This window comes from Agelaius phoeniceus, chromosome 5 (assembly GCF_051311805.1).
Source record: "Agelaius phoeniceus isolate bAgePho1 chromosome 5, bAgePho1.hap1, whole genome shotgun sequence".
Taxonomy (NCBI): domain Eukaryota; kingdom Metazoa; phylum Chordata; class Aves; order Passeriformes; family Icteridae; genus Agelaius; species Agelaius phoeniceus.
In genome coordinates this window covers 10,157,308-10,169,669 of record NC_135269.1, presented here as the reverse complement: position 1 = coordinate 10,169,669, position 12,362 = coordinate 10,157,308, and the positions used below count along the sequence as shown (strand labels likewise).

General features: G+C 39.2%; 1 protein-coding gene across 1 annotated transcript in view; it reads left to right on the top strand.

The window, feature by feature from the left end:
• The window catches only part of MYBPC1 (myosin binding protein C1), a 71,890-nt gene that overhangs the window by 46,129 nt on the left and 13,399 nt on the right, over window positions 1–12,362 (top strand). Inside the window, exons 17-27 of the mRNA XM_077178274.1 lie at window positions 571–733; window positions 1,554–1,660; window positions 2,927–3,060; window positions 4,207–4,363; window positions 4,876–4,980; window positions 5,607–5,795; window positions 6,764–6,898; window positions 6,971–7,051; window positions 10,372–10,440; window positions 11,555–11,722; window positions 12,203–12,291. Coding sequence (XP_077034389.1) covers window positions 571–733; window positions 1,554–1,660; window positions 2,927–3,060; window positions 4,207–4,363; window positions 4,876–4,980; window positions 5,607–5,795; window positions 6,764–6,898; window positions 6,971–7,051; window positions 10,372–10,440; window positions 11,555–11,722; window positions 12,203–12,291 — 1,397 coding nt within the window. The remainder of the gene's footprint in view (window positions 1–570; window positions 734–1,553; window positions 1,661–2,926; window positions 3,061–4,206; window positions 4,364–4,875; window positions 4,981–5,606; window positions 5,796–6,763; window positions 6,899–6,970; window positions 7,052–10,371; window positions 10,441–11,554; window positions 11,723–12,202; window positions 12,292–12,362) is intronic.

The following is a 12,362-nucleotide window of genomic DNA, read 5'->3' as shown; positions in this document are numbered from 1 at the left end:
ACAATTTTCTTGCCTTTCCCTGCGGGTTGAAAAGGAAACTTAACTTCCATAGCAATTTTTTGCTGTGAATCTCCAGAATAATGAAGAAGACTTCCCTTTAGAAACTATTTCCAGCAGCAGGCCATGAACTAGTTCTGCTTGTTAACTTCCTGTCACACCATTAATATGGAAAACAAAGTAATAAAGCAATCCATCCAAAGGTACAATAGGTCAAAAAAAGTGAATTTTCAAGGGAAGTATCTGCTTTTCTTCAGTCCTTTTTAGATTTTCACAGGAAAGCCAAACCTAGGCACAAGCACAGGACTGTGTAATCCTCTCAGCTCTGTTTGTGCAGTATCTCTTTAAAGTGCTTGTGTCTTTAAACAAAATTTATCTGATCCGTGCTCTTAAGTTATCGTGCATTATGCAAAAATGTACATTTTTACTTGTAATACTCATGCTACTCTTGACTATTTTGTACAAATTGGCACCCTGACCAATTCATGCTGTTTTATTAAGTTGGAAATTACCCTCCCATGGTTACTGAGCTCCATCATCTTTCTTTAATGCATCTGCTTCTGTGTTCCTAAGTGAGACCTCTGAAGATATCACTTGCACTAGAAGACCAGACTGTGAGGCTGGGACAGGAAATCCACTTGAAGTGTGAGATATCTGAGAATGTGGAAGGGAAATGGTACAAAAATGGGCAGCTGATTGAAGCCAGTGACCGTGTAAAGCTTTATCACAAAGGGAGGTAAGCCTACTGTGTATTGACATGGCTTTTGGTGCAATGACACTGTGGAGTTGTGCCAGTATGTGGGTTACCTCACTAAAAATTATCTGCTAATCAAGCCTAACCTCTGTCCCAAAAGACACATTTATTTCTGTCATTTTAAAAGCCATGTCTCCTTGCTTCCTTTAATCCTATTTTTTCATCTTCTTTTGTGTACTTTGGCTGTGGAGGACAATAATCAAATCGTGGATCCACCTAAGTTCAAGCTGTTGATTTTTCTTGCCATTACTGTTGCTGTTGTTATGGGATATTAAGCAGAAAAATAAAATTATTGTTAGACTTTATTAAAATATACAATATAAAATGTAAAATATACAATATAGATATAAAATATATAATTCCTTATCTCTTTCCTTTCTGTGCCTCTTTTTCTCATAGCTCCTCTTTGTATCAACTCACAAAGATGGTCCTGCAAAAGTCAAAATATTCCCACAATGAGATCACCTGCAGATTTTTCCTTAAACAAGCAAATTGAAATTGAATGGCAGCAGCATAGAATCCCTGTGTAAAAGAGATTACACTCCTGTATTTTCCTTGTTCTGTGTTCAAACAAACAATATTAGAATTGGTTACTTTATTTGGTGGTTGTGTCAGTAATATTTTGTACAAAACACACCATATTTAATTGTCTAAACCACCACTAAGCAACAAGCAAAGGATTTTTAGTCAGCAATTTTACTCACTTTCACAGATCTCCTACAATTTTCACAGACTTATGCTTATAGCTGCAACCAGACTTCAAACATAATTTACACAGACTTCTTTCTCAATTCTTTTACAGAATCCACAGATTTGTTATACCAGTTTCTGCTGTCGATGATGAGGGTGAATACATGTTTGTGCCAGATGCCTACAACATTAATATTCCATGCAAAGTACATATTGTGGGTAAGTAGACTGCACAGTATAGACCTGTATAGAACATCTTCCTGTGACCTTTCAGAAATCAAAAGCAGTGTGAAATACCCCTGACCACAGGCACTTTGTATCCACCAGGGAAAACAGACCTGCAGCTTTGGCAAAGTGCGCTTGAGCTGCCGGGAGAGTCCTTTGCCTGTGCTCAGGATCTGCTCACAGGTTTTGTGCTGGGGGGAGGAGCTCCTGGGGGAGGCTTCTTGAGGCTGAGATGCTAAATCAAAACCTCTATGAAGAGTTTGTGTAAAAAACCTGCTAGATATACAGATAACCTCTCAGATATACACTGCTGTCTTTAAGAACCGGCTCGCTAACATTGCAAAATGTGATTTGATTAGAGAGGAGTAGAATAAGCACATATTTATCTATTCACTAAAAGCATTAAATGCTATCTAGAGGGAAAAATTGTTCTGCCCAGCTTTGATTCATTCAGCAAAGCAGGAGGCTTGTTAGTGATCCCAGTCCTTCAAACAAAAATAAAACAGGGCGTTGACTATTCCCACAGCAATTCCTCACCAGCTTCTAGCTGCAACCAGCAACTTGTCAAAAGGAAGTCAAAAGGAGAACAATATAAATTATAAAAGTTTTAGAAAACATGTTTTTTAATTGAACCTGAGAGATGTGGGATATCTGTATTACAAAAAGTATTGATGGGATTTAGGCAGAATGAAAAGTGAAGTGATACTAGAGGGGAATGACCATTATTGTATTTCTAACATGTTAAAAAAAGTTGCAAGAGGATATTAATCAGTTGTTTTCCATACACACGGTGTATTACAAAAGTGATAATTTTGTTTTCAGAAAAGGATTGGGGTTTATAAATTTTTAAACTGTAAGGACAGTGAAGGCTGAAGCGTGGTTAAATGTGCCATAAAAAAACCCACAACTGAAATTCTCAAGAGCCACTTAGAGGAAAGTGCTCTCTGAAGTTACCTGAATATACATAATTCTGTCTCAGGGAAACAGTTATATATTTCTTGATATGGTTTTTTTTATTCCAAACTGTCCATGGTGCCATGAGTTCTTTTTCATCAGTGCCACAATTTCTTTTTCTGTTTTCTATTTTCTTAAATTGATTTTTTTTTCACAACTTTTCTTTAAAACAAAATTCAGTTGCTTAAAAATACCAAGAAAATAAAACATAGAGCATGTTTCTGTGTGTTGCAGACCTGTGCCAGGTCACTGTAGCACATGTAGCAGCAGCTACATGTCTAACTTGGACAATGTCTCCTTTTTCAGATCCTCCTAAACTCCACCTGGATGGTCTTGGGGAAAATAACACTGTGACAGTGGTGGCAGGAAACAAACTACGACTTGAGATCCCCATCACTGGTGAACCACCTCCAAAAGTCTTTTGGAGTAGAGGGGACAAGGTACATTGTCACTGTAGATGTTTCTTTAGCTTAACCAGGTTAAAATAGTCTTTATAATAATCTTTAGTCTTTTGAAGAAATTTATTTTAATGGCAGAAAATAAGGGAGAGATGCCCTGTATTTAAAAATGCTCATTGCTCAAAAAAGAAGGGTAAAACAGGTAAATATTATTTAGAATATTTTGGGTCTTTTTAAGGAAAGCCTGAAATAAATAAGGAAAAAAAAATAGGGGTTTACTATAAGAATAGTAGAGGAGAAGGATATATTGGATGCAGAAGAAAAGTTATGAAAACTTACCAAATGGCTACTTCTTCTATACATTCAGTGCCCAGAATGGCTGCCAGGTTTTGGCAGGAAGCCATGATATGGTCTGGTTTTGGAAAATGAATGACAAACACTAATGGAGTTCAAGTCTCAAATGAAACAATAGGTTGGGCAATTGGGGTCTTGCATCTGGTGTCTTAGAGCAAAACTTTTGCTTAGATCAATCCCTGGCTGTGTAAATACCAAAGTAATAGTTTTTCACATTTAAATATTCATTGTTCAATGTAGAAGCTGGGACATTTTACACTAATGCATTCATCAAACCTACCTGCTCCAATCTTTGACCACTATTTTTCAAATATTAATTATAGTGTCACCACTGTGGTCCTGTCCAAACAGGGAATTATTCTAGGAGAGCTCCTACTCCAAAATATGTCACAGGATTTGAAATCTGTGAGGAGAAACTACTGACCATTACAATCACTCTGACCTTTAAAGTTAATTACTTCCTTTTGATCTGACTTTTGGAAGAATCAGCTATTCTTTTGCAAGAATCAGCTATTCTTTTGCCATCAAATTAATGATTTGTGATGTTGGCAAAAGTGTGTTCTACCTCAAAGGAGAAGCCTAGTGCCTCATCCCTTGTGATGCAATGGCTCAATTAAGTAGTAAACAGTTACCATGTTTTACTTATTTTAGTTATTTTGTCATTTTTCTCATCATTAGGTGACTAAAATGCTTAGGTTTGGTGTGGTTTTTCTTAGAGTTGCTTTAATATTTTTGTTGAAGTGACCTGTACTACTTTCAAATTTTGATTTTTGAGTATTTTGACTCTCAAATCCAGACAATATGACTTTTCCCTCTGCTCTCTGTGGTTCCTAGATGGTCACAGACAGTGGAAGAATTCGGGCAGAATCATACCCAGACAGCAGCTGCCTGGTCATTGATGCAGCTGAGAGGGAGGATTCAGGTCCTTTCAGAATCACCTTAAAGAATGAGGCTGGAGAGGACACAGCTCTAATCAACATCAAAGTGGTTGGTAAGTCGTGTGAAACAGAGCTCATGAGCCATGTCACTGGGGTAGAGTCTCAGGAAACTTCCATTTTCCTATTTTTCCCCATTGCCAGGCGTGGAATTGGGATGCGAGGGTACTGAGGCTGGGTGTTACTGAAGGAAGAAGGAGCTTGGAAGGGATTCAAGTAGGAGTTGATTATTGCTGCTGCCAGGGGCCAGACGTCCCTGATTGCCTCAGGCTGTCCCTATCACTCCTGGCTCTCCCCTCTCCCTGGGGCTGTGGGCTCTGTCTTGGCACAGGCCCTTGAAAGCCTGTCAAGGGTCTCCACTGTGAAGGAGACCTTGGCATTCATCCATTCCTGACCACCAGCCAGGATCCACTAAATTTCTTCTTCCCCGCTCTCCCTCCTCATCAGGAAATCCTTTTGCACCTCAAAAACTATTTAGATTTGTTTCTTATTTGACATCTTTAATTTCAGCCTATGCAAAAAGAAGAAAGATTTTTCTTTTTAATAATATTTACTTTGTTTACAACAGATGTTCCTGATCCTCCTCAGGCACCAAATGTGACTGAGGTGGGTGAAGACTGGTGTATTATGACCTGGGAACCTCCAGCAAATGATGGCGGATCACCCATTTTAGGTACACACTTTTTGTTTTAGGGGTGACTCTCTAATACAGACAAAAGAAGCAAACACCAAATAGTGGATGCAGCAGGATCTGAGTTCAGCTCAGGCCCTGGAGAGTGGTGCTGGGAATATCCAGTAGCCAGAATGTCCTGCCTGTTCTGACTTTATCAAATACTTGTTTTTCTAATGCTTTGAGATTTGTCATTTTCTACCTTGTTACATTTTTATGTCCCCTACTTGAAAGACAACCTCTTATAGAACCAAACTCGGCATTGTTATTAGCCTGTTTGTGTTAGAAGGAAATTTCAGAAACAGTTTACTGAGGAAAATGGAATATCTTTTAATACACCAAACCAAGAAGAAAGCCAGAGGGGCCCAAAGGTCAGTAGAACCAGGCACTTTTCACTCTGAACTAAACACAGCAGCCTTCTAAGTCCAAAAAAAGCTCATATATGGCTATGAAAGCAAATAGGTGACTCTCAGATAGCTTACAATGAGGCAAATTATCACTCTGAAGCTAGAAGGGAATATTGAGGTGTATCCAGGTAAAAAATTGTCACTGGGCAGTCAAAAAATAGACCTTTTATTACCAACCTTTGTGCCATCACTTATTATGATAAAATCTTTTCTGGTTAAAAGGATATTTCATTGAGAGGAAAAAGAAACAAAGCTCCAGGTGGATGAGGCTGAATTTTGAACTGTGCAAGGAAACAACTTTTGAGCCAAAGAAAATGATTGAAGGTGTTGCTTATGAGGTCCGTGTGTTTGCTGTCAATGCCATTGGCATGTCCAAGCCAAGCATGCCTTCCAAGTCTTTTGTTCCTTTAGGTAAGTAACCAAAAGCAGAGATAGGTATGCATTTAGAACATAACCATTCACATGTCATTAAAATCACCTAATTATATAATTCTTTATTAGTGTGACAGCTAGGAGACTTTGTCAATCCCACAGTGACAGGCTAACCCAGTGGCCTTTTCATATAAAGAAACAGATTTTCAAACTATGGTGACAACCACAAGTCCCTGTAAAAGAAAGGTGTCTTGTTCTGTAGATCAGCAAAGGTTCCCCCCTTGCTCAGCAGCACCCCCAGAATGCAGAGGAGGAGGAAGGAGGGGGTGTTACAGCTCCAGCATGCTCCCTTCTTGCCAGAATGTCCCTGCTGAGGCAGAATACACTGCTCCCAACTTGAATACACTGCTCCCAACTTGAATACACTGCTCCCAACTTCTCTGCTCTACCAGCCACAGCTGCTTGTCCTTCTCTCTCCTCAGCAGGAGGAATTTATCTCTGGGTCAGGCTATGAGCATATATGGGATGAGGTAGCTGCTTTCTCCTAGTGTGGTCCTAACTGGGGAACACATGCCAGGGATGATGGATGTCACCCTGATTTTTTAAGATTTTCTAAGCCTTCTGATGTTTAGGTTCTTGTAGCAAACTTTCTCACACACTTTCTGTAAATAACTTATTGTTTTGCATTCTTTTATGGAGGAGAAGAAATTTGATGGACTGCTGGTTTGTCCAGTGTCATTGGAGAGGAGGCACTTTCACCCTCCAATCCACTGTCACTTTTAGAAAACTATAAATGTTGGAGTCAGAAAATAAACTTCCATTTTTTCTTCACCTTGAGAGCAGCAGTGTATGCATTTGTGCTGTTTCGCGTCCCATAGTGACAGATGGGAAATCATCCTGGAAGGCAGGATAGCCTGTCACCTGTGATGCTAAACCAGAGAAACACAGACCATAAACTTAAACCTTTCTGGTAACACAGTGTTCTGCCTTCTCCCTGCTTGCTGCAGCTGTCACCAGCCCCCCAACTCTGCTGGCAGTGGACAGTGTGACCGACACCTCGGTGACAATGAAGTGGAGGCCCCCGGACCAGATTGGGGCGGCAGGGCTGGATGGCTATGTGGTGGAATACTGCTTTGAAGGAAGTAAGTGACAGCACCTGGGGTACCTGACTCACAGGGAACGTGGGTGAGACTTTCTCCATTTTTTCTCTACAGATATCAGGTGCTCTGGCTGTCAGGCAGAGACTAATCAGGCAGAAAACCTCAAGGAGCAGGGTTTTGTTCAGGCTTCCTTTGGTTTGTATTCCAGATGCCACCCACTGACTGTGGTTCGACATATCTTACTCTTTATTTGAAATCCAAAAGAAAAGCCATATAATCTGTTGTAATGTAGCAAGTACCTTGCTAATAACTCCCCTCTTTCAGATGCTAAATGAGCGTTAGGGCAGTAAAGAGTTCATTGGTGGATGAAGGCATAGGAAATAACAGTTACAACTGTGGCCCAAAATATGGTCAGGTTGGCTGGGTTTTAGGGACAGGAGGTCCTCATTGTGGTAATCCCTATGTTGACATATGACTGACTTCAAGTGCCAGCTGCCAACACTGAGAACAGCCTCTCCAATAATTCCTGCAGAAGTCATCTAGGCATGCAAAGTTCATGTCTAGATATTTAATTTCTCCAACATTTCAGTGCAGTTTTAGGGATCTTTAACTATGTCAATCTGAGACAAAAATATATAAGAACTGAAGGAGGAAGATAAAAGAGTGAATTAAGTTTTGAGAGTAAAATAAGAAGGAACAGGGAAACATAAATTATATTTTTCAAGAGTCTTTTGGTGATCAAGCAGCAGAAACTCAGTATTTTCCAGCAGATTTTCAAATGAAGCCTATTTTCAAAAAGTCAAATCCACCAGCACCCGGGTAAGTATCAAATATCCTGGAGTGGTGTGTGCCATACCCAGCCTCTGTGGACCAACAACCCCACCAGCAGCAATGTTGAGGAAGTGGATGAAGGGCACACAGTTATCTTCAGCTCCACTGCTGTTGCTCTTAACTGTGTTATAAATCAAGCGAGGGGTTGAACACCTTTTATTCACAAAGGCATTTATTTCAATGAAAGCTTTCCATGAACACAGTCCATAGCCTGGAGACAAGAGGGAGAGGACAGTACGTGTCATTCATGCTGTCACATGTTTCAGATTCAGAAAATCCAGGAAAACACTAGGTCATAAACGTGGCCGGGTGCCACGGCATCAGAGTACACTCAGTCCTCTCTCAGGAGAGGGGGAGAGGCTGTGAAGAACCACCCCTGGCTTTTCTCAGGAGCACTCAGCATCTGGTAGTATTGAGATGAATATCTTTAAGGAGCAGGACTGCAAGGAGCTCCGAGACCCGGAGGAGAATACCTGAAGGCAGACACAGCTGGAATGGTAGGAAGGGTTTTCCTTGTGTTTTGGGAGGGAGCTGTGGGAACAGCTCAGAGTGAGTAAGCATGCAGTCTTCCATCAAGGCACAGTGTTCTGACTTTGTTTCCACTGCACAGGGCAGGTGTAGGGGAATATTAAGGGGACTGTCAATGTGAGGACTTCAGTGTATGCTGTATATTATGCTCTGCGTAGCATTGGGTAGAATGGAAGGGAAAAGTTAAAAGTGCTTGACATTAGAGAATGTGATATCTAAACCAAGTGATAAGAGAGGATGAGAAATACAGACAGGTTAATTCAAAGTATGGCTTTGAAAAGGAATCTTCTAAATCTGTCTTTAAAGGGCTGTTAGACAGAAGAGCATCGTATACCTGTTAATGGAACAAATTCTTTACTTTTTTTTCCAGATAGGTTTTAAAAATATGAAGATACAACAAAATGGCAGCCAAGTCTGTCATTTTACTGTTACCCACCTCAGTTAAAATACAATGGGTACAATGTATTTTACATAGTTTTGAGTGTTTATGTATATCTATATATACCTCCTATATATGCATATACATCTATATATACACAATTGACATTATGTATATATGTTATGAAATGCTTAGGAAGAAGCAAGATAAGTAGAAAATGCCAATTTTAAAATGCCAATTTTAAAATACCAATTTTAAAAGTCATGTTATTGGATTCATTTTTTTTCTCTCTCTTCATTTGTTTTTTCCTTTCTTGCAATATCTTAGTGCCTCTTTTTTCTCAGCCCTGTTCTGCCTCAAACTAATTTTTCTGTAATGTTTAATAACTCTTTTTAATTTCAAGATACTTTTTATGACTGTCTATATTCATTCTGCTTCTTTTTTCTCTTAGTTATCTGTCTGTAAACCCATCTGTATTTACATTCTCCATTCTTTCATTGTTGTCACTGAAGTAGTTTTCAAGAGGCTTTTTAGAGTCTTCCTTAACATAGCAATCATTAGGAGAAATCACAAGCTGACAATAGGAAGACAAAAAAAAAATATATAAGGATAATTTAGAAGAATAACGTATCATAAACATTGGCATGGCTTTGCAAAACTGGTATTCCCCTTTAGTCAGAACCACATAACTTGATCAATATGGTGGATTCTTGGAATCCTTAACTAATGTTACTGAAGTACTGGAGTCTCATCATGAGTATCCTGACCCAGCATTGCATAGGCGTGAATAACATGAATATAGAATATATATGTATATATAGAGAGAGAGAGAACTCCCCAGGCCTAGTTTGCAATATCAAACTTTGGCCCTCTTGCTGTGGAGATGAGGAGCAGACCAAATCCTGTTGACACAGGAGAAGGCAGTCCCTAGCAAAGTGTGCTGCTGACTGGTTCTTGTGGGGCATTTGGAGGGCAGCCGGGGGAGCACAGCCTGAGTGTTCCTCGTGACAATATGTTTATCTGCTTGAACAGGCTGTTGTACCTGCAGATGATCTGTTTTTATAGCCAGTAAATAAATGCTTCAGAGAGTTTCTGTTGGCTGAGACCTTTGCCAGTGTACTCATCCAGGACCATGCAAAAATACTAGAATAGTATTGCTTTTATCCTGAAAATAGCCAGCTCCAGGATTACAGGAAATCCAAGGCAGTGATAACTTTGTTCAGGAAATAAAGCCTTAGGGTTTACATCATATCTGTCATCATCCATGGGTCTGGTCTTCTTTAATCTTCTATCTATGTTACCTTTAGCTAAATGTGTTCTCTTCCTCTGTTTCCTCCAAGTTTTTTTCCAAGACCTCTTTTTTTCTGTCTCTCTTCCTCAGAATTTATCTCTGATTTTCTTATCTCTTCTACGATGTGTTTTCTTCTCCTTCTACACTTTCTCTCATCATCATTTTGTTTCATTTCTCTCTTCCAAGTGTTCCTTTTGTCTCTTTCTTTTCATATTTCTAGGGCTATTCTGGGGCCCAAAAAACTCATAGAACTTTATATCCTCCTCTTCTTTCATCCTTTATCTTTCCTGTGGGCATCACATATAATTGCTCTGTGATCTGGATGCCCTCTTTCCATCTCTTTTCTCCCTGCAGTCTCCCTAAATATGGGTTCTCTAAATCTGTAAAGCCCAGCATCTATCTTTGCATACTTACTAACAGGAATTGCTAACCACTGACATAATGCTCCATCTGTGTGAAAGTGGGTGTCTCTGATTAATTTTAAAGATGGATTCTCTCAAGGTATATCGACAGATCAGTCTGAGGAATTGGGGGAGCCACCTTTTAACCTGGAAGGTACAGTATTCCACAAAGGATATAAGTCTTCTTTAATGAAAGAAAATCTATCTTCATAAAAGTAAAGATAAAATCCTGATGGTGAATTTTAGGGGCAACAGTCTATGGAATTTTCTGTAACATAGGTGCAAGGGGAGGGGGAGATACTTGGGAAACAGTCATTGATTGAAATCCTTTTCTGCTTGAAGCTTGAAGGAAAACTTAATTCCTAAAAGCAAGACACTCAGTCATGAAAATGTGCCACAGCACTGTGGTCTGGTTCTGCAGGGCTCTCAGTTCATAAGAGTTCTCTGTCTTCTGTGCCCATTTCATAGTGCTAGCTTTACATGGTGTGGGAAGCATTGATCCTGACTTGCTGGTTCATAAACCAGGCTCCTGTGCCCAGGTGCCAGCAGTGTCAGGGCAGTCTGTGCTGGGAGGACAGGGTGGATAATAAAGTATGGTTTGTAATGGAAGCTGTTAGAAAAGACTGTACTCTTCTCATCACTCCATCAATTTCGTGTGACCACCTGGGGCTAGGATTAAAAATCCCAGAATGCTGTAATTATGTGAATAATTCTGACACAGCCTTCCTTTTATTGAAGGCATAAGGAGAGATGGCATTTCATTGCAATGTGTAAATATTCTGTGTTTCTTTTATTTCTCAGTTATACTTTCAAGGGTACTCATTACTGGTTGAAATTAATTGCAAAACCCATTTCTCTTCAAGGAAGCTATTAAAGCAATGATGAGTGCTTTTTGAAATACATTCTTTTCCCCCCCTTGTTTTATTCCAGCTGAATTTAAAAATCTAATCATTTTCCTCACTGGTACACTTAAATTATAGCCATATTCTAATAAGATTTGTATAATTATATAAATATATACAAATATATGAATATACAAATACATAATCAGCAGAAAATCTTTAGGGTTTGAAACATTCTTCCTACATATGAAAATGAATCTACATTGTGTTACAGCATAATTAGAAAAACAAAATAGAAAAACAAAATTATTCATTGGAATCTAACAAGGTTATTACTGTTCTGTAATTTTCTCACCCATGCTGGGGATGTATTTATAATTCTCTGTTCTTTGGATTTTTCCTCATCCCCTCACTTCCCTAAACCAGCCGATGAATGGATCGTGGCTAACCCAGAGCTGACAGACAAAACAAAGTTTACCATCAATGGCCTTCCAACTGGCTCGAAAATCCTTGTGAGAGTAAAAGCTGTGAATGCTGCTGGTGAAAGTGAGCCCAAGTACCACCCACAGCCTATTTTAGTCAAGGAAGTGATAGGTAAGATCCTGCTGCCTACACTTACCCACAAATACACCCTGTTTCCATACTAACACCTGGGTTTTTTTAAGGCTAATATTTACTTGTTATTGTTAACTGATGATATGGCCTTACAAAGCCATTGCGTGGTGGCTAGAAATCATGAAAACATCTTTGAATAATTCATAATTTTGTTTCATTTCTGAGCCTTTATTTCTTGGTTTTTCAGGGCATCTTTTTCTGCAGAACTTGATCCTGATGGTACTTTTTTTAAGTTCCTCTAAGCTTCCCTCTAGTCCTACCATCATAGCATTTGGGGTTATAAAAGCTGATGGTGTCCTGAATGCAACACTGGGGTACCAAGAAATTTAAGACACCTCATTCATTTGTCACTTCTGGGAATTTTAGACCACACTGTCTCCTTTTTATACTGATGCACACTAGTGCTGCCTTGGTTAGAAAGGAAGATAAGTGCTTAACACAAGCTTTTGTTTTGTTCAGAACCTCCAAAGATTCGTCTACCAAGACACTTAAAACAAACCTATACTCGAAGAGTTGGAGAAACTGTGAATCTTGTTATTCCTTTCCAGGTAAGAACTAAAAATACTGACAGAAAAATTATTTTTCCTTTTTTTTTCCTTTTTTTTTTAATACTTCTTCT